We start from the raw sequence: 26135 nt of genomic DNA, 5'->3' as shown, positions 1-26135 counted from the left end.
TCTCATGGTCTCTCCCATAATCTTCACATAGCAATCCACTGCAGCGCCAGCAGTCCCATCCACCAATCTCTCACAGCCACTGATATCCACTCTCAAGTGAATATCACTCTCCCCCTCTCTCTTACTTCACCTGGTGCCCCATTCTGCCACTATGGCAGGAAACGTCTCCCCCCAGCCCTGCTCCTGTCCCTACAGCCATCATCCCTGCTGGGATAAGACCTCCTGTGTCCCTCGCTGTGTCTGGTGTTTTGGATTTGTGGTGGCAATCTAAAAAAAAGCGAACAGAAAAAGAGCTAACACCAAAAAGACATAATAAAGTTTTCTAGCCCTAGGTAGTACTTCAGACACCTGATGACTCTTAGCTTCTCCTAGAACGACCCCTGAAAAATACCCTGCTGCTGTTTATGTCCTTTCAAAACGTGATGCAACCAAATGGTCATCATGCCCTGTTCCTAACAGCACATAGGGTCCTTTCTTCTCTGGGAAGGAATGTGAGGAGTCAGAGGGGATAATACCAGTTAGCGTTTCTAGACCCTGGTGAAGTTACCTTTCTAAAATAGAAAATCATACTTCTCCCCATTTCTTACCCTTCCAAGAGCAGTTCTCCCTCAGGCTTAATATATAAATGGAAGAGGAGGGATCTGTAGGAGAAAACTTGATTTGATCTGTAGGACTAATTTACAAAACAAAGTAAGATCCTTCCAGCAAGGGCTGCGGGAATTCCCATAGTGTTCTAAATGAATCACAATATGAGGTTGTGCAGAAGTGATTGTTTATTATTTAATGTAGCAGGGCAGCCATCATCTCACAGGCTGATGCACCGAGGCAAAGAAAGTGAGGGTTTTCACCAGGAGTGTGCATGACCTGGGAGTGGGAATGGGCCCAGTAGGGATTCAGTGAACACCTTTCTCTTGGGTGAACACTCCCACTTGGTGAGCATGAGAACCAGGATTGGGACAGGGATGGTTAGACAGAGAGTAGCACCCTGTCTAGCATATGCACAGGCTGGATAGGGGCACTGGTTAGGTTGAACTAGGTTTCAATGCACATTGACATGCATGAGAGATGAATGGGATGTGGGACAGATTGAACCAGTCTGCTGTGTGTACTGGCAAGCACGGGAACCAGGGCATGGTTCAGGCCTGGTGGGGGCTATTGGGAGTCACTCTGACTAGGCTGCAGCTCCCACTGGTTTACGTGAGGGCTGAGTGTGTGGTAGGCAGAATCAGGCTGGGCTCCAATACCCACTGATTTATATAGACGTCAAGGCTGGAAACAGAAATGAAACAGCAATGGCAACCACCAGCATATGCGTACGATTGTTGAGGTGATGGACTGTGCTGGACCCTGTACTGAAAATTACACACAAGAATCAGGTCTGAGATCACCTTAGGTGAAGTTCTTTGGGGATTCTCCCAACAGAACCGCTGAACTGAGAACCCTAACCAAGAAGACAATCACAGGTTCCATGGTCTGACCTCAGAGTGCACCTCAAAGGTGGGCTTCATCGGTGGCTTCAGCAGAGCAGTGGGCAGCATAAGTAGGCGCACATGTAGAATGTGGCAGCACATTGGAGCCTGCAGAGGACACCTGGTGCCACAAGAGAGGATGGATGACAGAAGAAATTGATCACCTTCCCCAGCCATGTGTTGGCAGTGACTACCTGGGCAAGCAGAGACTCTAAGGTGAACTATGTCAGCCAGTGGATTCTAGAGAAATCTCATTGTGCTTGGAATGGTGAGATTGGCAGCAATTCAGAATTATTGAACTATCAAAACCACTTGAGTGGTGCCCTTGGAGCATGCCCCCCATCAGGGACTCTGGGATTGTTGGGAGGCTAGGTTAGGTCTTCTCCCTTTATCTCCTCCATTTGCACACATACAGGAATAAAAAATGAGAGGTAGAAACAACGGTTTAACCCACTTTCCTGTAAGAATTCTTTCATAGCTCTACAGTTACTCCAATTGATAGACTATATTTCTAGTGTCATATAAAATAGTAATACAAAGGAGATTAGATTTTTCCATATTGTTCTAGCTTCTTTTTTAAGATTTATTTTATTTTTATTGGAAAGTGAGATATACAGAGAGAGAACGATCTGCTGTCCACTGACTCACTCCACAAGCAGTCACAACGGCCGAATCTTTGCCAAGAAGAAGCCAGGAACCAGGAGCTTCTTCTGGGACTTCCATGTAGCTGCAGGGTACCATGGATTCGGGCTGTCCTCCACTGCTTTCCCGGGCCCCAAGCAGAGATCTGGATGGGAAGCATGGCTGCTGGGATTAGGACCGGTGACCATATGGAATTCTGGCAAGTGAAAGGTGAGATTTTTAGCCACTAGCTTGTGACACTACATCCCCATGTAGTGGTATACTTTCCATCAGTTACAATGAGAGACAAAACCTGGGTTAGGTCAAAAAGGGTGTGAATGGTTTCTTTCTTTGATTTTTTATTTTTCTATTTCAAATAATGTGTTCATGGTTGATCAGGGTGGGAATGATTGTATGTAGTTCAAAGATAATACAATATTAAGCAAATCTGTTTCTTCAGAGGTCAACTTGGAGGGTGAATTCCCAAACATATGAAAAGTATTTTTTTATTTTTAAAATTTTATTTTTTATTTATTTTTATTACAAAGTCAGATATACAGAGAGGAGAAGAGACCGAGAGAAAGATCTTCCATCCGATGATTCACTCCCCAAGTGAGCGCAGCGGCTGATTCTGTGCCAGTCCAAAGCCAGGAACCAGGAACCTCTTTTGGGTCTCCCACATGGGTGCAAGGTCCCAAAGCATTGGGCCGTCCTCGACTGCTTTCCCAGGCCACAAGTAGGGAGCTGGAAGGTAAGTGGAGCTGCCGGGATTAGAACCTGTGCTCATATGGGATCCAGGTGCGTTCAAGGCGAGGACTTTAGCTGCTAGGCCACACTGCCAGGCCCAACATGGGAAGTATTTGAAATCCTGAAGAGATATTCAGGTTTTTGAGGAATCAAAATGGTGCAAGAGAGTAAGGACATGTTCAAACAGAGAAATATTAGTCAGTGTGAAGCAGAGAGTGTGGGGAGCCATGCAGTTGGGTTGGATGGCATGGGTCTGATGAGCACCGCTCCTCAGTTAGCAAGGCTATGAGGAGATTCTGGCTGTGAAGCAAGGTCCGCCGGAATGTCTCTGGTCACCTCATTGCTGCCCCACACCCGATTGTATGGACACTCAATCACCTCTCTGATGTTTCATAGAATTCTCCTGAGGGTGTTGTTGTTGTTTTTCTGCTACTGTGAAGTGATTCCTGTAACTGGTATGACACCTCAAATTGATCAATCATGTTATGATAAAAACATCTTTAGTTATATAAGGCTGTGGCACACAGCTAAAAGTATACGATAGTACAGTTGAGCCCACTATGTTTCCAAATATCCTGTTATGTGCCCACTTTTGTCCTGAAGTTTGCCCTAGTATAAGTAATGTTTTCCCTAAGAAATGGCTTGATAACATCTTGGAACTGATGGCAACCATGGAGGTACAAAGAGTTTGTTTACCATGCACCTCAAACTGTTACAACACATGATATGATGCATTTTAGTTTCTCACCACTGAAAGCAAAAGTATATGGGGCATCTTCTATAGGGAAACAGATGTGAACTCCCTCAAAATGGCTTAAAATCTCTATCTTATATTGGCACTTCTGTTTAGGGAAAGAGAACAGTTTATAAAGATAAAAGCAAGTTTCTTGTAAAGCCCTTGTTTGCAGATTGGCTGTGCTGCCTTGGTCCTTTTTACCACCCTTTAACAAAAGAACAAAAACCAATTGAATCAGCACTAGGTGAAGGTGACGGTAATTAATGTATGATTTGATTATAAGATTTAGCAAAGAATCTATGTTATGTGCCTTTATAAAATCCTTTCATTCATGATCTTTCAATTCTGCACTCTTAATATTTTAAGCAATATTAGTTTGATTGTGTTTAGTAAAAATTGATTTTGAGTAAAGTAAACTACTTGTCACTATGTAACCGCATGTGCTGCCAACTGTGGAGTTCCTGGCTTCAGCAAGGTGACTGCAGGTTAAAATGAGTAATGGTTTGTTGAGAATGTTTTCTTTAGGATTGTTTTTTATATTCTCTTAATTATGAAGTAAAAATGAAGCAATTCGTCATTGTGCAAAAGCTTGTGATGATTTGTGTATAAATAAAGAAGGCAGCTTTTCTGAGTTGTCCATTATGAGCATCATGCCATAGTGGTCCATGTCTTATCTCTTCCTCTTATAGTCTCGCCGATCCACGCTACCTTTGCAAGCTCTCAGTCATCTGGAGCAGATCTCCGGCAAGAGAGGGCACATTCTAGGAGATAGGAGAGGACAGAACAACAGCAGAGGGGTACCTGGAGACTAACAAACACAAGAAAGCAGCAGACACAATGGTGTGGTGTTGCAATGACTGATACACTTGCTTGCACCATTCAGCAAATGGCGATCTGAAATCCACCGGCACCTGGAACTCCACCAGCAGCAAAGCCGGAAGGAGCGTTCATCAGGAGATCAGAGGTGAACGTAGATGAAGAACTGCCCAACCTGCTGGTCCGTTTGATTTCACCAGGAGCAGAGACAGAGAGACAGGATCCAGAGAGCCAATATGGAAACAGGGTGGATTTCATTGCCAAGTCAGCTTTCTAGAGCCGAATTTGGCACCATTTTGTTTAAAGTGGCAAGGGCTATGGGGCAGGACAGCACCCGCCCGGAATTCGGAGTGAACTCATTTCTGACTCCGTGAACTACAACAATGTGGCATCCTACACGTTTCACCCAAGACAGGTCCGGGTATCCCTCAGACCTGATGGCCAGCAGATCAAAAACCCTAGTAGTGGTATAACAGGCACCATCTCTTGCAGTGTGACTAAAAATTTAAGACTGCAGGGAACAACAGTGAGCTTCACAAGCACATGCACTGAGCTCATGAGAACTCACCAAGCTCAGTGCATTGCATTGGTCCCACAGGAAAATAATACTGACTATAGCATTGTATTGTTGTGGGGTGCAAGCGAGATCACACCAGACATATCTAAGGTTTATTAAGCAGTCTTTATTAATTAGGCTTGGTGACAATAGAGCACACTAGAAATAGCAAATCACACATCCATATGGCAATCCAACGAATCACAATCCAGCCAGTCATAATCCAACCAAACAAAACCTCAAGAGGATCAAATGGTCATTACCCTCAAGTCAATCCACTAAGCTACACACCTATGTCCCAGCTTCCCCAACAATGTAAGTTATCCTAAGAGACATGCAATGAATAACCCAATCACACCTACAAGCTTGCACACGTTCACCTTCCCCTGGCTACTCTGCCCACATTCCATCACTGTTAGGCTTTACCTCTCCTGGAACTCCTGATAGCACGCAGACCAGAAATAACATTGTTACATTCATTGTACCATCTAAGCAGTACCCAGGGAACATGCTCAGGGGATTACCTGTCCAGGGTCAACCAAGAGTCTAGGTGCCAGAGCAATGGAAAGACCCGACCAGAAAGAGAGCGAGCCCCTGCTTCACGGGCATTTTAAAGGGGCTTGTGAGGGGAGTGGTTACACAACAATGCAACACCATGCCCTCTCAGATGATAGGTGAGTCACAGGTGGGCAGGAGAGAATACGTAGGTGTGTGGAGGGGTTGGATGAGGGTGGAATGAACATTCCATTGCTGTTAGGACCCACCTTCAGGACAGAGGGTAGGGGTCACAGCCACATTTCATTTGCCCATCGTCAAAGGGTGCTGGCTATCACTGGCTGCACCCCGTAACAGTTTGAGTCAAACTAGGTATGTGTGGCCATCAGACCTAATGGTCAACAGGTTCTGGCAAGATCAGTACCACCAACAACCTAGCTATATAGGACACCCGAAGTCTCCCTAATTCTGGGACCTGCTTGAAACAGAAGTGGGGAAAGGTTGTACAAACAATGGTGCAGCCTCAGCACAGTATCTCAGGAAATGGAAACTGTTGAGTCAGGAGCTGTGGCTGCAGAGATCACGGGGCTAAGATCCCAGACCTGGAACTGGCTAGAGGGACTGGCACAAGGGACTGCAAGCAAAGAGCATGTATTAGCTGGAATAAGTAAAATCAAATTGTAGACCTGTGGGTGGCAGAGCTTAGAAACCTGCCCCAAGGAGACGACTCTGCGAACCAGAAGTACAATGACCAGGAGCAAAAGAAGAGACAGAGGCACAATGAATAGAACTGAAGACTCCCCTGCAAAGGAGCAAAACTCGATGCCAACCTCAGAATAAACTGAGGAAGACATCGAGAAAATAGGAGTTACAGAATTCAAAACATGTGTTATAAAAATTTTTAGCCATAAGGAGAAGCACATAAAGCAGATGTTCAAGGCATTTAAGGAACATGTCACACTGGAAATGAATCCAATGAAAACTGATACATTCGAAATGAAGAATACAGGGGAGCAAGCTAAAAGTACAGTGGAGAGTCTGCAAAACAGAATGAAGGAGGCAGAAGATAGAACCTCAGAATTGGAAGCTATGTCCTGTCACCAGGGGGAAACTAACAAAAAGCTGGAAGCAGAGATGAATCAGGCCAAAAAAGGATTCAAGAATTGAAAGACACTAAGAACTGGTCTGAAATATGAATTATGGGAGTCCCAGAAGGTGCAGAAAGAGAAACTGGGATGAAAGGCATATTGAATGAAATAATCAGGGGGAAATCACCCTAATCTGTAGAAAGAATTGCAAAACAACATCCAAGAGGGGCACAGAACTCCCAACGGGCTTGAACAAAACCGATCTTCACCACGACACATGATAATCCATCTCTCTTCAATCAAACATATGGAAAAGATCCTTCAATGTGCACATGAAGAAAGAATCAGCTGCCATATAAAGCCATGCCAATGAAACTCACAGGACACCTCTCACAAAAATCACTACCGGCAAGAAGAGAATGGAGTGGCATAGTCCAGAGTCCAAAGGAAAAAAAAAAAAAAACCTCTTGGTCCAGGATAACATATCCAGCAAAGCTTTCTTTTGTCTTTGAAAGTGAAATAAAACTCTATAGTTCAAAGAATTTGCCTCTTCCAGACCTGCCCTACAGAGGAGAGATACTTCAAGATGTTCTCTTGACAGAAACGAGGAATAGCACCCACCAAAAACAAAGGCAAATGGGAAGAACATCCCAGCAAAGTGACAACAGAAGACTAAATCAAGGAACAACCCATTCCTAAAATGACAGGATCAAATGACCACCCATTTGTATTAACCCTGACGTGAACGGCTTAAACTCATCAATCAAACAGCATGGATTAGTAGACTGGATGACAAAACAAAGCCCCTCAATTTGTTGCCTACAGGAGACACATTTCACCAACGGAAATCAGCATAAACCATATCTCATGGATCTGGACGTTTTTGTTGTTAGTTTCATCTCTTCAAAACATGTTCTTCTGATTCAATTCTTCAATGACTCCTTGATCATGCAGCAGCATCATTTCCTCCAAGAAGGTCCTTTATTATCCTTGACATTTCTTCAACGACACATGAGTCATTCAATAGCATGTTCCTCAACTTCATGGTGTTGCTCATTTCTTTTTTCTTCTTCTTATTGTTGATTTTCTTGTGTAGCTTTTCGCTGAGGGAGCTGTATCCTAGCTGTGAAATGGAGACTCTCCTATCCAGATGTGAGGATACACGGCAGTATGCATCTCTAGTGCCAGACTAAAGATGGACTGCCAACGAAACTGTTCACTCCATGACAACAGGATGATGGACTGTCTGCCATGATCCATGGACACAGACATCAACATATCCTGTGTATGAAGAACTAGACTTTAGTCATGAGAGAGGGGAACTCGATGGGTGAGGGACTGGGGAGGGGACAAGGGAAATCTCAGGGGCCTATGGAACTGTATCATCAAATGATCATCATCATGATTCATGAAAGATAAAAAGAGAAACAAAATCCGTATCTGACAAAAGGATGTCTGAGCTTCTAATTCCATCATTGCCAGGCGTCTCCTCCTCTCCGCCCCTGCCCTTCACTTGACTGGCCATCACTGGCCACTGCCTTGCTTGTTCCGCATCAGTGGTCAGATGTGGGCAGGGAAGGGTATGATGTGGCGAGCCAGCTGGGTGCTGACTGATTGCAAAGCAGAGCTGTTACCTAATGCCGGGTTCTGTCAGAGCCACAGGTATGCTGCTCAGAAGTTGAGAATGAGGCCAGCCATTCAGTCGACACTGAAAACAATTTTGTTTCTGCTTGGTTTATTGGATTTTGCATACAGACTCATCACACTGGAGGAAAAGTGTACCAGTCAATATACATTTTTTATGGAGATGTGCTCACTGTATTCCGGTTCTTCAATCTACAAGGATGCAACTGTGAGCCCAAGTGTGCAAAGTCAAAGCCTTCGGCTGCAGCTGAGAGGAGAGGGTAGGAGCGGGAGCCCAGGGTGGGTGGCATGTCAGAAAGCAGAGAGCCTCCTCCCCAGGGTGAGGGTGAGGGTGAGGGTGAGGCCTGGGAAGCCTGAGGAGCAGGGTAGGGCGGGGAGACTCAGGCCAGGGGGAGGGGGCAGAGACCTCCCTCTGGCCTGGTCAGGAGCCTTACGGGGTAGAGGGCAGGAGCTGGAGAGCACCATTTCCTGCGGGTGGGAGGAGGGAGGGACGGAACCTTCAGGAGAAGCTGGGAGAGGGTTGCCCGCCCCAGGGACAGGCCAGAGCAGGCTGCAGCAGGAAAGACCTGAGGCAGGCACAGTGCCCAAGAACCCAGCTGGCAAGGCCAGGGGAGAGGCTGCAGGAGGGGCAGCCCAGGGGCACTCCCAGCAGAGTCCGGCCCCCCCACCGCGAGGCAGGGAGTGGCAGTGCAAGGATGCTCAGCTAGGGGTCACGGACCCCTCAGGGCCAGCCTCTCTTTCCTCTCTGCTGGGCAAGCAGTTCTTAGTGCAAATCTGTGGGCCGCTCAGCTATGCAGGCCGTGCCCAAACCGGCACCACAGGGCGCACCACTCCCGCCGTTGCAGCCGCCACCCCGCTGCCAACCAGCCTCAGTCCTCAGTACAGCCGCTTCTCATAAGAGTGCAGGCCATGGACGCCACCCTCCATCTGGGCTGACACGGTCCGCTTCTCGAACTTGAGCTCTCCTGAGTACATCATGCAGCGCAGGAGGGACAGGCTCCGGGCCCCGATATCCTGGCAGCCATGCTGGAGGCCGGCGATGAGGTAGGGCAGGAACTTGTGAATGGAGCCCTTGTCCTGCAGGGAGCCCGACACGCCCTGCGCGATCTTGACCTTGTCCCCCTCGCTCAAGTATCGCTTCTGGCTGCTGCTGCTCTTCTCCATGGCATCTAGCGAGCCCATGCCCCGGTACTTCTTGAGCCTCACCCCATCCGAGAAGAAGTACTCACCAGGAGCCTCCGTGGTGGCGGCCAGCAGAGAGCCCATCATCACTGTAGATGCGCCCAGAGCCAGGGCCTTGACCATGTGTCCCACGGCCTGAATGCCGCCATCAGCTATCACGGGCACCCCAAAGCGCCGAGCGTACTGGGCCACCTGGTACACGGCCGTGCCCTGGGGCCGCCCGCAGGCCGTCACTTCCTGAGTGATGCAGATGGAGCCGCAGCCCATGCCCACGCGCAGCCCGTCCACGCCAGCGTCGATCAGGTTCTTGGCTTGGGCCCTTGTCACCACGTTGCCCCCAATCACCTGCAGCTGGGGGTACTTGTGCTTGATGTAGTGCACCATGGCAAGCTGGTAGGCGGAGTTGCCCTGGGAGGAGTCCAGCACGATGACATCAGCACCGGCCTGAGTGAGCAAGTGCAGGCGGTACTTGTCGTCCTCCCGGGTGCCCAGGGCTGCTCCACACAGCAGCTGCTTGTGGGAGTCCTTGGAGGCCAGAGGGTAGTCGCGGTTCTTCTTGAGGTCGGTGCGGGTGATGAGGGCCACCAGCTCGTCCCGCTCATTGACGATAGGCAGCTTGCCTTTCTTGCTGCGCTGCAGGATCTCCTTTGCCTCCTTCAAGGTCACGCCCGCCCGAGCCACCATCAGCTCCAGGCGCGGTGTCATCACCTCGCTGAGGAGCCTCGTGTGGTCCTTCTCGGCGAGGAAGTCGATATCTCGGGTGGTGACCATGCCCACCAGCTTGCCGCCCATGGCGCCCGTCTGTGTGAGCGGGATGCCCGAGAAGCCGTGCCGAAGCTTGGCCTGCAACACGTCGCCCACCGTGTGCGAGGGACTCAGCACCACCGGGTCCGTGATGAAGCCCTGCTGGAACTTCTTGACCTTGCGCACCTCGCTGGCCTGGAACTCCGGGGTGCAGTTGTGGTGAATGAAACCAATGCCTCCCATGAGAGCCATGGCAATGGCCATGTCGGCCTCCGTCACGGTGTCCATGGGGGAGGAGATGAGCGGTGTCTTGAGCGTGATCTCCCGAGTCAAGGCTGAAGTGAGGTCCACCTGGTCAGCTGTGAAGTCGATGAAGCCTGGCAGGATCAGGAAGTCGTTGTAAGTGAGGCCGTCGGCGCTGGCGAAGAGCTGCTGCGCTGTGAGCCCGTCCTGGGGCAGGGAGCCGGTGCCGCCACCGTCGCCGCTGATCAGGTGGTCCGCCATGCTGCTGCTGCTTCTGCTTCTGCTGCTGCTGCTGCTGCTGCTGCTGCTGAGACCCGATGGAAACACCGCGTGGGCAGACAGACCTCCTCCTCCTCCTCCTCCTCCTCCTCCTCCTCCACCACCACCACCACCACCACCACTCTGGGTGCTGCTGTCGCTGCTTCTGCTGCTGCTGACGCCACGGAAAAGCTGCCTCTGCCGGCCGGGCGGGGCCGGGCGTGCCTGGGGTGGAGCAGGCGGGGTCGGGGCAGCTTCAGCAGGGCGGTCTGGGCACCACTCTCCCTGCTCTCCCTGCCCTCCCCGCCCACCAGCCCGCCCTGGGGAGGCCTCCCTGCAATGCCCTGGGGAGGCTGCCCTGCCCTGCGCCGCACATAGGCGCCTGCTCCAGTCCTTCAAGATACATTTGAACATTCACAGTGTTTACATTTTACATTATGCATATATAGATTTACATGGCATGTTGATATGGGCATTTTTTTCCCAGGTGTTTGAAGTTATTGGAATATATGTATTGCATTGGGTCTATAGGCTTAGCTTATAAAATAAGGACACACTGCCAAGCAAGGGTGTGGGGACAACTGAGAAGATCTACAGATAAACTTGGTGGTATGGAGGAGATTGCAAGATCTCTCTGTGTGAGTCAGACTGATTCACCAGCCCACGTGACAGTCCTGAAATGGACTTGTAGGCACAGAGCCTCGCTGACAGACACATGCCACCCCACATGAAATCTATGGCTGTGGGGCCTGTGTAGCAGAGCTGGATCCCAGAACCTGCTTGAGTGTAGGAACAGGGGTCTGGCCTTGGAACATATCTTGGTGGAGGGGGTTAGGGAACTCCTCTGTAGGGAACTAGTCCCTGCAAGTGAGTGCAAGGAGCAAGCTGGGGAGTAGCTTAGATCAGGCCAAAATGTGGTATCCACATGCATCCATTTGGCGCAGATCAGAAACAGACCAGGCTGTATCAGTCCATCTCATCTGGTGGTGAGTCGCAGTACCAGAATGAAGTGTGGGTCCAGCTGGGTCAGGGCACAATACCAGTCAATCCACATTAGACCTGGGACTAGGGCAGATGCGCGGGGCTAGACTAAGCTGTAACCAGCACCAGTGTTGGCTGGCATTGGGGGTGGACCTGGGCTGGACAGGCCACAGCACCCACTGACAAATGCTGAGGGAGGTGAGGCAACCTGTGCCAGACTGGGCTGTAGCACCCAAGCAGTCCATGTGAAAGTGAAACCCAGGGAAAGGGTGGGGAGGGACCAAGTGGGGTCGCTGATGGTGCCCACATGCTGGGGCACTACTCCTACTGGCAAGCATGACAAACCTGACAACCACTGAGTAGACAAGCCCCAGGACCTGAGTCCTGCAGGATGCTCCACCCCTGCAGCTCACAAACAGCACCCCATTCCAGGGAAGCCCAAGGACCGGAGGCAAATGACTCAACCCCCACCAGATCCTGCACCCTTGGGGATCACAAACCCATCACCCACCTCACAGGCAGGTTCCTAGACCTGGACTAGGTGACCCAAGTCCTGCCGGTTCTCTCCTCCCCCCAGGGGCTCACAAACACAAACCTCAACCACACGGGGGAGTCCCAGAACCTGAGCCAAGCTACCTGGATCCCTGTCAGATCCCCTGCCCCTGGGACTCCAACTGGTCCACACCCAAGTAGCATCAGGTTTCACAGACTGAGGGCCACATAGGATAAGGGAGGAGGGTTTGAGCGATTGACATATTGGTTATGGGAGTTCCGCTAAGTCTATCTGTAGATCTTCTCAGTTGTTCCCACACCCTTGCTTGGCAGTGTGTCCTTATTTTATAAGCTAAGCCTATAGACCCAATGCAATACATATATTCCAATAACTTCAAACACCTGGGAAAAAAATGCCCATATCAACATGCCATGTAAATCTATATATGCATAATGTAAAATGTAAACACTGTGAATGTTCAAATGTATCTTGAAGGACTGGAGCAGGCGCCTATGTGCGGCGCAGGGCAGGGCAGCCTCCCCAGGGCATTGCAGGGAGGCCTCCCCAGGGCGGGCTGGTGGGCGGGGAGGGCAGGGAGAGCAGGGAGAGTGGTGCCCAGACCGCCCTGCTGAAGCTGCCCCCACCCCGCCTGCTCCACCCCAGGCACGCCCGGCCCCGCCCGGCCGGCAGAGGCAGCTTTTCCGTGGCGTCAGCAGCAGCAGAAGCAGCGACAGCAGCACCCAGAGTGGTGGTGGTGGCGGTGGTGGTGGAGGAGGAGGAGGAGGAGGAGGAGGAGGAGGAGGAGGTCTGTCTGCCCACGCGGTGTTTCCATCGGGTCTCAGCAGCAGCAGCAGCAGCAGCAGAAGCAGAAGCAGCAGCAGCAGCAGCAGCATGGCGGACCACCTGATCAGCGGCGACGGTGGCGGCACCGGCTCCCTGCCCCAGGACGGGCTCACAGCGCAGCAGCTCTTCGCCAGCGCCGACGGCCTCACTTACAACGACTTCCTGATCCTGCCAGGCTTCATCGACTTCACAGCTGACCAGGTGGACCTCACTTCAGCCTTGACTCGGGAGATCACGCTCAAGACACCGCTCATCTCCTCCCCCATGGACACCGTGACGGAGGCCGACATGGCCATTGCCATGGCTCTCATGGGAGGCATTGGTTTCATTCACCACAACTGCACCCCGGAGTTCCAGGCCAGCGAGGTGCGCAAGGTCAAGAAGTTCCAGCAGGGCTTCATCACGGACCCGGTGGTGCTGAGTCCCTCGCACACGGTGGGCGACGTGTTGCAGGCCAAGCTTCGGCACGGCTTCTCGGGCATCCCGCTCACACAGACGGGCGCCATGGGCGGCAAGCTGGTGGGCATGGTCACCACCCGAGATATCGACTTCCTCGCCGAGAAGGACCACACGAGGCTCCTCAGCGAGGTGATGACACCGCGCCTGGAGCTGATGGTGGCTCGGGCGGGCGTGACCTTGAAGGAGGCAAAGGAGATCCTGCAGCGCAGCAAGAAAGGCAAGCTGCCTATCGTCAATGAGCGGGACGAGCTGGTGGCCCTCATCACCCGCACCGACCTCAAGAAGAACCGCGACTACCCTCTGGCCTCCAAGGACTCCCACAAGCAGCTGCTGTGTGGAGCAGCCCTGGGCACCCGGGAGGACGACAAGTACCGCCTGCACTTGCTCACTCAGGCCGGTGCTGATGTCATCGTGCTGGACTCCTCCCAGGGCAACTCCACCTACCAGCTTGCCATGGTGCACTACATCAAGCACAAGTACCCCCAGCTGCAGGTGATTGGGGGCAACGTGGTGACAAGGGCCCAAGCCAAGAACCTGATCGACGCTGGCGTGGACGGGCTGCGCGTGGGCATGGGCTGCGGCTCCATCTGCATCACTCAGGAAGTGACGGCCTGCGGGCGGCCCCAGGGCACGGCCGTGTACCAGGTGGCCCAGTACGCTCGGCGCTTTGGGGTGCCCGTGATAGCTGATGGCGGCATTCAGGCCGTGGGACACATGGTCAAGGCCCTGGCTCTGGGCGCATCTACAGTGATGATGGGCTCTCTGCTGGCCGCCACCACGGAGGCTCCTGGTGAGTACTTCTTCTCGGATGGGGTGAGGCTCAAGAAGTACCGGGGCATGGGCTCGCTAGATGCCATGGAGAAGAGCAGCAGCAGCCAGAAGCGATACTTGAGCGAGGGGGACAAGGTCAAGATCGCGCAGGGCGTGTCGGGCTCCCTGCAGGACAAGGGCTCCATTCACAAGTTCCTGCCCTACCTCATCGCCGGCCTCCAGCATGGCTGCCAGGATATCGGGGCCCGGAGCCTGTCCCTCCTGCGCTGCATGATGTACTCAGGAGAGCTCAAGTTCGAGAAGCGGACCGTGTCAGCCCAGATGGAGGGTGGCGTCCATGGCCTGCACTCTTATGAGAAGCGGCTGTACTGAGGACTGAGGCTGGTTGGCAGCGGGGGTGGCGGCTGCAACGGCGGGAGTGGTGCGCCCTGTGGTGCCGGTTTGGGCACGGCCTGCATAGCTGAGCGGCCCACAGATTTGCACTAAGAACTGCTTGCCCAGCAGAGAGGAAAGAGAGGCTGGCCCTGAGGGGTCCGTGACCCCTAGCTGAGCATCCTTGCACTGCCACTCCCTGCCTCGCGGTGGGGGGGCCGGACTCTGCTGGGAGTGCCCCTGGGCTGCCCCTCCTGCAGCCTCTCCCCTGGCCTTGCCAGCTGGGTTCTTGGGCACTGTGCCTGCCTCAGGTCTTTCCTGCTGCAGCCTGCTCTGGCCTGTCCCTGGGGCGGGCAACCCTCTCCCAGCTTCTCCTGAAGGTTCCGTCCCTCCCTCCTCCCACCCGCAGGAAATGGTGCTCTCCAGCTCCTGCCCTCTACCCCGTAAGGCTCCTGACCAGGCCAGAGGGAGGTCTCTGCCCCCTCCCCCTGGCCTGAGTCTCCCCGCCCTACCCTGCTCCTCAGGCTTCCCAGGCCTCACCCTCACCCTCACCCTCACCCTGGGGAGGAGGCTCTCTGCTTTCTGACATGCCACCCACCCTGGGCTCCCGCTCCTACCCTCTCCTCTCAGCTGCAGCCGAAGGCTTTGACTTTGCACACTTGGGCTCACAGTTGCATCCTTGTAGATTGAAGAACCGGAATACAGTGAGCACATCTCCATAAAAAATGTATATTGACTGGTACACTTTTCCTCCAGTGTGATGAGTCTGTATGCAAAATCCAATAAACCAAGCAGAAACAAAATTGTTTTCAGTGTCGACTGAATGGCTGGCCTCATTCTCAACTTCTGAGCAGCATACCTGTGGCTCTGACAGAACCCGGCATTAGGTAACAGCTCTGCTTTGCAATCAGTCAGCACCCAGCTGGCTCGCCACATCATACCCTTCCCTGCCCACATCTGACCACTGATGCGGAACAAGCAAGGCAGTGGCCAGTGATGGCCAGTCAAGTGAAGGGCAGGGGCGGAGAGGAATCCAGGAGACGCCTGGCAATGATGGAATTAGAAGCTCAGACATCCTTTTGTCAGATACGGATTTTGTTTTTCTTTTTATCTTTCATGAATCATGATGATGATCATTTGATGATACAGTTCCATAGGCCCCTGAGATTTCCCTTGTCCCCTCCCCAGTCCCTCACCCATCGAGTTCCCCTCTCTCATGACTAAAGTCTAGTTCTTCATACACAGGATATGTTGATGTCTGTGTCCATGGATCATGGCAGACAGTCCATCATCCTGTTGTCATGGAGTGAACAGTTTCGTTGGCAGTCCATCTTTAGTCTGGCACTAGAGATGCATACTGCCGTGTATCCTCACATCTGGATAGGAGAGTCTCCATTTCACAGCTAGGATACAGCTCCCTCAGCGAAAAGCTACACAAGAAAATCAACAATAAGAAGAAGAAAAAAGAAATGAGCAACACCATGAAGTTGAGGAACATGCTATTGAATGACTCATGTGTCGTTGAAGAAATGTCAAGGATAATAAAGGACCTTCTTGGAGGAAATGATGCTGCTGCATGATCAAGGAGTCATTGAAGAATTGAATCAGAAGAACATGTTTTGAAGAGATGAAACTAACAACAAAAACGTCCAGATCCATGAGATATGGTTTATGCTGATTTCCGTTGGTGAAATGTGTCTCCTGTAGGCAACAAATTGAGGGGCTTTGTTTTGTCATCCAGTCTACTAATCCATGCTGTTTGATTGATGAGTTTAAGCCGTTCACGTCAGGGTTAATACAAATGGGTGGTCATTTGATCCTGTCATTTTAGGAATGGGTTGTTCCTTGATTTAGTCTTCTGTTGTCACTTTGCTGGGATGTTCTTCCCATTTGCCTTTGTTTTTGGTGGGTGCTATTCCTCGTTTCTGTCAAGAGAACATCTTGAAGTATCTCTCCTCTGTAGGGCAGGTCTGGAAGAGGCAAATTCTTTGAACTATAGAGTTTTATTTCACTTTCAAAGACAAAAGAAAGCTTTGCTGGATATGTTATCCTGGACCAAGAGGTTTTTTGTTTGTTTGTTTTGTTTTTCCTTTGGACTCTGGACTATGCCACTCCATTCTCTTCTTGCCGGTAGTGATTTTTGTGAGAGGTGTCCTGTGAGTTTCATTGGCATGGCTTTATATGGCAGCTGACTCTTTCTTCATGTGCACATTGAAGGATCTTTTCCATATGTTTGATTGAAGAGAGATGGATTATCATGTGTCGTGGTGAAGATCGGTTTTGTTCAAGCCCGTTGGGAGTTCTGTGCCCCTCTTGGATGTTGTTTTGCAATTCTTTCTACAGATTAGGGTGATTTCCCCCTGATTATTTCATTCAATATGCCTTTCATCCCAGTTTCTCTTTCTGCACCTTCTGGGACTCCCATAATTCATATTTCAGACCAGTTCTTAGTGTCTTTCAATTCTTGAATCCTTTTTTGGCCTGATTCATCTCTGCTTCCAGCTTTTTGTTAGTTTCCCCCTGGTGACAGGACATAGCTTCCAATTCTGAGGTTCTATCTTCTGCCTCCTTCATTCTGTTTTGCAGACTCTCCACTGTACTTTTAGCTTGCTCCCCTGTATTCTTCATTTCGAATGTATCAGTTTTCATTGGATTCATTTCCAGTGTGACATGTTCCTTAAATGCCTTGAACATCTGCTTTATGTGCTTCTCCTTATGGCTAAAAATTTTTATAACACATGTTTTGAATTCTGTAACTCCTATTTTCTCGATGTCTTCCTCAGTTTATTCTGAGGTTGGCATCGAGTTTTGCTCCTTTGCAGGGGAGTCTTCAGTTCTATTCATTGTGCCTCTGTCTCTTCTTTTGCTCCCTGGTCATTGTACTTCTGGTTCGCAGAGTCGTCTCCTTGGGGCAGGTTTCTAAGCTCTGCCACCCACAGGTCTACAATTTGATTTTACTTATTCCAGCTAATACATGCTCTTTGCTTGCAGTCCCTTGTGCCAGTCCCTCTAGCCAGTTCCAGGTCTGGGATCTTAGCCCCGTGATCTCTGTAGCCACAGCTCCTGACTCAACAGTTTCCATTTCCTGAGATACTGTGCTGAGGCTGCACCATTGTTTGTACAACCTTTCCCCACTTCTGTTTCAAGCAGGTCCCAGAATTAGGGAGACTTCGGGTGTCCTATATAGCTAGGTTGTTGGTGGTACTGATCTTGCCAGAACCTGTTGACCATTAGGTCTGATGGCCACACATACCTAGTTTGACTCAAACTGTTACGGGGTGCAGCCAGTGATAGCCAGCACCCTTTGACGATGGGCAAATGAAATGTGGCTGTGACCCCTACCCTCTGTCCTGAAGGTGGGTCCTAACAGCAATGGAATGTTCATTCCACCCTCATCCAACCCCTCCACACACCTACGTATTCTCTCCTGCCCACCTGTGACTCACCTATCATCTGAGAGGGGATGGTATTGCATTGTTGTGTAACCACTCCCCTCACAAGCCCCTTTAAAATGCCCGTGAAGCAGGGGCTCGCTCTCTTTCTGCTCGGGTCTTTCCATTGCTCTGGCACCTAGACTCTTGGTTGACCCTGGACAGGTAATCCCCTGAGCATGTTCCCTGGGTACTGCTTAGATGGTACAATGAGTGTAACAATGTTATTTCTGGTCTGCGTGCTATCAGGAGTTCCAGGAGAGGTAAAGCCTAACAGTGATGGAATGTGGGCAGAGTAGCCAGGGGAAGGTGAACGTGTGCAAGCTTGTAGGTGTGATTGGGTTATTCATTGCATGTCTCTTAGGATAACTTACATTGTTGGGGAAGCTGGGACATAGGTGTGTAGCTTAGTGGATTGACTTGAGGGTAATGACCATTTGATCCTCTTGAGGTTTTGTTTGGTTGGATTATGACTGGCTGGATTGTGATTCGTTGGATTGCCATATGGATGTGTGATTTGCTATTTCTAGTGTGCTCTATTGTCACCAAGCCTAATTAATAAAGACTGCTTAATAAACCTTAGATATGTCTGGTGTGATCTCGCTTACACCCCACAACAATACAATGCTATAGTCAGTATTATTTTCCTGTGGGACCAATGCAATGCACTGAGCTTGGTGAGTTCTCATGAGCTCAGTGCATGTGCTTGTGAAGCTCACTGTTGTTCCCTGCAGTCTTAAATTTTTAGTCACACTGCAAGAGATGGTGCCTGTTATACCACTACTAGGGTTTTTGATCTGCTGGCCATCAGGTCTGAGGGATACCCGGACCTGTCTTGGGTGAAACGTGTAGGATGCCACATTGTTGTAGTTCACGGAGTCAGAAATGAGTTCACTCCGAATTCCGGGCGGGTGCTGTCCTGCCCCATAGCCCTTGCCACTTTAAACAAAATGGTGCCAAATTCGGCTCTAGAAAGCTGACTTGGCAATGAAATCCACCCTGTTTCCATATTGGCTCTCTGGATCCTGTCTCTCTGTCTCTGCTCCTGGTGAAATCAAACGGACCAGCAGGTTGGGCAGTTCTTCATCTACGTTCACCTCTGATCTCCTGATGAACGCTCCTTCCGGCTTTGCTGCTGGTGGAGTTCCAGGTGCCGGTGGATTTCAGATCGCCATTTGCTGAATGGTGCAAGCAAGTGTATCAGTCATTGCAACACCACACCATTGTGTCTGCTGCTTTCTTGTGTTTGTTAGTCTCCAGGTACCCCTCTGCTGTTGTTCTGTCCTCTCCTATCTCCTAGAATGTGCCCTCTCTTGCCGGAGATCTGCTCCAGATGACTGAGAGCTTGCAAAGGTAGCGTGGATCGGCGAGACTATAAGAGGAAGAGATAAGACATGGACCACTATGGCATGATGCTCATAATGGACAACTCAGAAAAGCTGCCTTCTTTATTTATACACAAATCATCACAAGCTTTTGCACAATGACGAATTGCTTCATTTTTACTTCATAATTAAGAGAATATAAAAAACAATCCTAAAGAAAACATTCTCAACAAACCATTACTCATTTTAACCTGCAGTCACCTTGCTGAAGCCAGGAACTCCACAGTTGGCAGCACATGCGGTTACATAGTGACAAGTAGTTTACTTTACTCAAAATCAATTTTTACTAAACACAATCAAACTAATATTGCTTAAAATATTAAGAGTGCAGAATTGAAAGATCATGAATGAAAGGATTTTATAAAGGCATATAACATAGATTCTTTGCTAAATCTTATAATCAAATCATACATTAATTACCGTCACCTTCACCTAGTGCTGATTCAATTGGTTTTTGTTCTTTTGTTAAAGGGTGGTAAAAAGGACCAAGGCAGCACAGCCAAACTGCAAACAAGGGCTTTACAAGAAACTTGCTTTTATCTTTATAAACTGTTCTCTTTCCCTAAACAGAAGTGCCAATATAAGATAGAGATTTTAAGCCATTTTGAGGGAGTTCACATCTGTTTCCCTATAGAAGATGCCCCATATACTTTTGCTTTCAGTGGTGAGAAACTAAAATGCATCATATCATGTGTTGTAACAGTTTGAGGTGCATGGTAAACAAACTCTTTGTACCTCCATGGTTGCCATCAGTTCCAAGATATTATCAAGCCATTTCTTAAGGAAAACATTACTTATACTAGGGCAAACTTCAGGACAAAAGTGGGCACATAACAGGATATTTGGAAACATAGTGGGCTCAACTGTATTATTATATACTTTTAGCTGTGTGCCACAGCCTTACATAACTAAAGATGCTTTTATCATAACATGATTGATCAATTTGAGGTGTCATACCAGTTACAGGAATCACTTCACAGTAGCAGAAAAACAACAACAACACCCTCAGGAGAATTCTATGAAACATCAGAGAGGTGATTGAGTGTCCATACAATCGGGTGTGGGGGAGGCAATGAGGTGACCAGAGACATTCCGGCAGACCTTGCTTCACAGCCAGAATCTCCTCATAGCCTTGAGAACCGAGGAGCGGTGCTCATCAGACCCATGCCATCCAACCCAACTGCATGGCTCCCCACACTCTCTGCTTCACACTGACTAATATTTCTCTGTTTGAACATGTCCTTACTCTCTTGCACCATTTTGATTCCTCAAAAACCTGAATATCTCTTCAGGATTTCAAATACTTCCCATGTTGGGCCTGGCAGTGTGGCCTAGCAGCTAAAGTCCTCGCCTTGAACGCACCTGGATCCCATATGAGCACAGGTTCTAATCCCGGCAGCTCCACTTACCTTCCAGCTCCCTACTTGTGGCCTGGGAAAGCAGTCGAGGACGGCCCAATGCTTTGGGACCTTGCACCCATGTGGGAGACCCAAAAGAGGTTCCTGGTTCCTGGCTTTGGACTGGCACAGAATCAGCCGCTGCACTCACTTGGGGAGTGAATCATCGGATGGAAGATCTTTCTCTCGGTCTCTTCTCCTCTCTGTATATCTGACTTTGTAATAAAAATAAATAAATAAATAAAATTTTAAAAATAAAAAAATACTTTTCATATGTTTGGGAATTCACCCTCCAAGTTGACCTCTGAAGAAACAGAATTGCTTAATATTGTATTATCTTTGAACTACATACAATCATTCCCACCCTGATCAACCATGAACACATTATTTGAAATAGAAAAATAAAAAATCAAAGAAAGAAACCATTCACACCCTTTTTGACCTAACCCAGGTTTTGTCTCTCATTGTAACTGATGGAAAGTATACCACTACATGGGGATGTAGTGTCGCAGCCTAGTGGCTAAAAATCTCACCTTTCACTTGCCAGAATTCCATATGGTCACCAGTCCTAATCCCAGCAGCCATGCTTCCCATCCAGATCTCTGCTTGGGGCCTGGGAAAGCAGTGGAGGACAGCCCGAATCCATGGTACCCTGCAGCTACATGGAAGTCCCGGAAGAAGCTCCTGGTTCCTGGCTTCTTCTTGGCAAAGATTCGGCCGCTCTGACTGCTTGTGGAGTGAGTCAGTGGACAGCAGATCATTCTCTCTCTGTATATCTCACTTTCCAATAAAAAGAAAATAAAATAAATCTTAAAAAAGAAGCTAGAACAATATGTAAATATCTAATCTCCTTTGTATTACTATTTTATATGACACTAGAAATATAGTCTATCAACTGGAGTAACTGTAGAGCTATGAAAGAATTCTTACAGGAAAGTGGGCTAAACCGTTTTTTCTACCTTCTCATTTTTTATTCCTGTATGTGTGCAAATGGAGGAGATAAAGGGAGAAGACCTAACCTAGCCTCCCAAAAATCCCCGAGTCCCTGATGTGGGGCATGCTCCAAGGGCACCACTCAAGTGGCTTTGATAGTTCAATAATTCTGAATTGCTGCCAATCTCACCATTCCAAGCACAATGAGATTTCTCTAGAATCCACTGGCTGACATAGTTCACCTTAGTGTCTCTGCTTGCCCAGGTAGTCACTGCCAACACATGGCTGGGGAAGGCGATCAATTTCTTCTGTCATCCATCCTCTCTTGTGGCACCAGGTGTCCTCTGCAGGCTCCAATGTGCTGCCATATTCTACACGTGCACCTAGTTACGCTGTCCACTGCTCCGTTGAAGCCACCGATGAAGCCCACCTTTGAGGTGCACTCTGAGGTCAGACCAGGGAACCTGTGATTGTCTTCTTGGTTAGGGTTCTCAGTTCAGCGGTTCTGTTGGGAGAATCCCCAAAGACCTTCACCTAAGGTGATCTCAGACCTGATTCTTGTGTGTAATTTTCAGTACAGGGTCCAGCACAGTCCATCACCACAATCAGCCTATGCATATGCTGGTGGTTGCCATTGCTGGGTCAGTTCTGTTTCCAGCCCTTTCGTCTACACAAATCAGTGGGTGTTGGAGCCCAGCCTGACTCTGCTCACCACACACTCAGCCCTCATGTAAACCAGTGGGAGCTGCAGCCTAGTCAGAGTGACTCCCACTAGCCCCCACCAGGCCTGACCCGTGCCCTGGTTCCCATGCTTGCCAGTACACACAGCAGACTGGTTCAATCTCTCCCACATCCCATTCATCTCTCATACATGTCAATGTGCATTGAAACCTAGTTCAACCTAACCAGCGTCCCTATCCAGCCTGTGCATATGCTAGACAGGGTGCCACTCTCTGTCTAACCATCCCTGCCCCAGTCCTGGTTCTCATGCTCACCAAGAGGAAGTGTTCACCCAAGAGAAAGGCGTTCACTGAATCCCTACTGGGCCCATTCCCACTCCCAGATCATGCACGCTCCTGGTGAAAACCCTCACTTTCTTTGCCTTGGTGCATCAGCCTGTCAGATGATGGCTGCCCTGCTACATTAAATAATAAGCAATCACTTCTGCACAACCTCATATTGTGATTCATTTAGAACACTGTGGGAATTCCCACAGCCCTTGCTGGAAGGACCTTACTTTGTTTTGTAAATTAGTCCTACAGTTCAAATCAAGTTTTCTCCTACAGATCCCTCCTCTTCCATTTATATATTAAACCTGATGGAGAACTGCTCTTGGAAGGGTAAGAAATGGGGAGAAGTATGATTTTCTATTTTAGAAAGGTAACTTCACCAGGGTCTAGAAACGCTAACTGCTTATATCCCAGCTGACTCCTCACATTCCTTCCCAGAGAAGAAAGGACCCTATGTGCTGTTAGGAACAGGGCATGATGACCACTTTGGTTGCATCATGTTTTGAAAGGAGGACATAAACAGCAGCAGGGTATTTTTCAGGGGTCGTCCTAGGAGAAGCTAAAAGTCATCAGGTGTCTGAAGTACTGCCTAGGGCTAGAAAACTTTATTATGTCTTTTTGGTGTTAGCTCTTTTTCTGTTCGCTTTTTTTTAGATTGCCACCACAACAAACCCAAAACACCAGACACAGCGAGGGACACAGGAGGTCTTATCCCAGCAGGGATGATGGCTGTAGGGACAGGAGCAGAGCTAGGGGGGAGACGTTTCCTGCCATAGTGGCAGATTGGGGCGCCAGTGAAGTAAGAGAGAGGGGGAGAGCACGCACCCACTTGAGAGTGGATATCAGTGGCTGTGAGAGATTGGTGGATGGGACTGCTGGCGCTGCAGTGGATTGCTATGTGAGGGTTATGGGAGGGGCCATGAGAGATTGATGCATAGGGTTATCAGGTATGGTGCCATGGGATTACAATGGATTGGTGGGAACAGGGTTACAAAGTTACAGCAGATTGGAGGAGAACAGGGTTTTGATGTTACAGCAGATTGGCAGACAACAAAATTTGAACCTAAAGAACTCAGGAATCCTCAAGAAGTCAAGACCTAAGGGAAACAGGTATTTAAATTGTTGCCATGGGACCTGGCACAGTAGGTAGCAGCTCAAGTTTTTTGCTTTCATACACTGGGATCCCATATGAGCACCAGTTCTAATCCCGGCAGCCCTCTTCCTGTCTAGCTTCCTGCTTGTGGCCTGGGAAAGCCGCGGAGGATGCCCCAAAGTATTGAGATCCTGCATCCACGTTGAAGACTCAGAAGACAGACACTCCTGGCTCCTGGCTTCAGATTGGCTTCTCTTTGGCTATTGTGGCTACTTGAAGAGTGAACCAGCACATGGAATGCTTCCTCTTTCTCCTCTCTGTAAATTTATCTTTCCATTGAAAATAATAACATCGTAGAGGTAATTTTGTTGCTTTAACAGAGGATCGGACTTTAATCCCATGTATGAATGGTCAATATTTAGGAAATGCTGCAGATGATACTTTACGGACTACAATCACCTATATCCTACATGAGGTTTTCATTCACGATCTTCATCAAGAACACATTTCTATGCTTGTAACAATTATGTATCTTAATATAAAATCTAACAGATAGAGAACATGGGTTCATCTCATAGCTTGGCACAAATTAACACTGGATTAGTTTTTAATTCTATAGCAGTTTGTCCTTGATCTGAATGCTGTATTTCTTAGAGAACAACTTCAGAGTTATATTTATTTATTTAAAACAATTTATTTTTTATTTTAATTGGAAAATCAGAATCATTCCCCAGGTGGCCACAGCTACTGTAGCTGCACTGATTTGAAACCAGGAGCCCAGAGTGTCTTCCGGGTCTCCCACAAGGGTGAATGGTCCCAAGACTTTGGGCCATCCTCCACTGCTTTGCTAGGCCACAAGCAGTTACCTGGATGGGAAGCAAGGCTGCCGGGATTAGAACTGGTGCTCATATGGGATCTCAGCATGTGCAAGCTAAGGACTTTAGCCACTAGACTATCATGCCAGGCCCAAGAGTTATATTCAATCAGGCAGCAACATTGCTCTTAGGATTCAAGAGGTTATGTGTTCTTTCCTTTTCTCTCTTTTATTTAGGTTTATTTACTTGAATTGGAAAGGCAGATTTACAGAGGGGACAGAAAGATCTTCCATCTCCTGGTTCTCTCCCCAAATGACCACAATGGCCATGGTTGAGCTGCTCCAAAACCAGGAGCCAGAAACTTCTTCCAGGTTTCTCACATGGGTGCAGGTCCCAAGGATTTGGGCCATTGTCTACTGCATTCCCAGGCCACAAAGAAGGAGCTCGAAGAGAAGTGGAGCAGCTGGGAACCAGTCCTGATATGGGAATCTCAGGGGATGCAAGCTGAGGACTTTAGCCAGTAGGCTAACTCACTTGGCCAGATGATAGGTCTTCCTAAGTTAACATGTAGAAAATGTTTCTCTCACTTAAAAACTATTTCTCTCACTTACATGAAAATTGAAACTGTCAAAATCTCTAGTTGAATATTCATGCTGCTGGAGGACTCTGCTAAAGTAAGTTACGCAAAAGAAAAAAAATAAGTTACTCAACAAGTTTGACAAGTAACAGATTGTTTTCAGAAGTAAATGTTATTTAGGTTACGTCTTACCCCACCCCACTGGACTAAGAGGTGATGGTGGGTGCAGTTGACAAAAGCAGAAAGAATAAGTTTAAACCTTGGAAAAACTGCAGTTGTAGCGAGTGGGTGGTTTACATAGAAACAGGAAGGAGGAGGGGGAGAGGTGATTGTGGCCACTCAGATTCTCAGTGTGGAGAGCTAGCTAGTCAACTTCAGACGGAAGTGGGGAAAGAAGCAGCGAACTGTGAGAAGTAGGTGGAGCAGAGTGTGATTTGTGGGTGGAGTGGGAGGAGTGGATGTCAAGGCAGCCTAAGAGGGTCTCTGGAGGGATTGATGAGGCAGCCCAAGTGTATCTGTCTGTCTGTCTATCTATCTATCTATCTATCTATCTATCTATCTATGTATCTATGTATCTATCTATCTATCTATCTATCTATCTATCTATCTATCATTTTCCTGAAAGATCCATTCCATTTTTATTGGAAAGTCAGCTACACAGAGAGGAGGAGAGGCAGAATGAAAAATCACCATCCTGCCTCACTCCCCAAGTGGCCAAGAGCCTCGACCATCCCCCATCAGGTCACCCACCAAGGGTTCCAAGGCCCTGGGCCATCTCTGACAGCCCTCTCAGGTCACAAGCAGGGAGCTGGATAGAGAGAAGGGAAGGGCCCAGCGTGGTGACCTAATAGCTAAAGTCCTTGCTTTGAACATGCCGGGATCCCATATGGAAGCCAGCTCTAATCACAGCAGCCCCGATTCCCATCCAGCTCCTTGTTTGTGACCTGGGAAAGCAGTCGAGGACGCCCCAAAGCCT

At 49.0% G+C, this 26135-nt stretch overlaps 2 protein-coding genes across 2 annotated transcripts; one reads left to right on the top strand and one right to left on the bottom strand.

Moving 5' to 3' along the window:
• Positions 1 to 9044: 9044 nt before the first annotated feature.
• LOC101517459 (inosine-5'-monophosphate dehydrogenase 1-like) lies at positions 9045 to 10602 on the bottom strand. The gene has a single exon (XM_012931301.2). The coding sequence runs from the start codon at positions 10600 to 10602 to the stop codon at positions 9049 to 9051; it is 1554 nt and encodes a 517-aa protein (XP_012786755.2). The 3' UTR covers positions 9045 to 9048.
• Positions 10603 to 12964: 2362 nt separating this feature from the next.
• On the top strand, positions 12965 to 14522 carry LOC131483090 (inosine-5'-monophosphate dehydrogenase 1-like). The gene has a single exon (XM_058680048.1). The coding sequence runs from the start codon at positions 12965 to 12967 to the stop codon at positions 14516 to 14518; it is 1554 nt and encodes a 517-aa protein (XP_058536031.1). The 3' UTR covers positions 14519 to 14522.
• Positions 14523 to 26135: the final 11613 nt, after the last annotated feature.

This window comes from Ochotona princeps, chromosome 23 (genome assembly GCF_030435755.1).
Source record: "Ochotona princeps isolate mOchPri1 chromosome 23, mOchPri1.hap1, whole genome shotgun sequence".
Taxonomy (NCBI): domain Eukaryota; kingdom Metazoa; phylum Chordata; class Mammalia; order Lagomorpha; family Ochotonidae; genus Ochotona; species Ochotona princeps.
This window is presented reverse-complemented; position numbering and strand designations above follow the sequence as displayed.

What these genes read in the sequence shown, in the direction of transcription:
- LOC131483090 (XM_058680048.1), top strand. Translation starts at nt 12,965, where the DNA reads ATGGCGGACCACCTGATCAGCGGCGACGGTGGCGGCACCGGCTCCCTG.
- LOC101517459 (XM_012931301.2), bottom strand. Translation starts at nt 10,602, where the DNA reads ATGGCGGACCACCTGATCAGCGGCGACGGTGGCGGCACCGGCTCCCTG.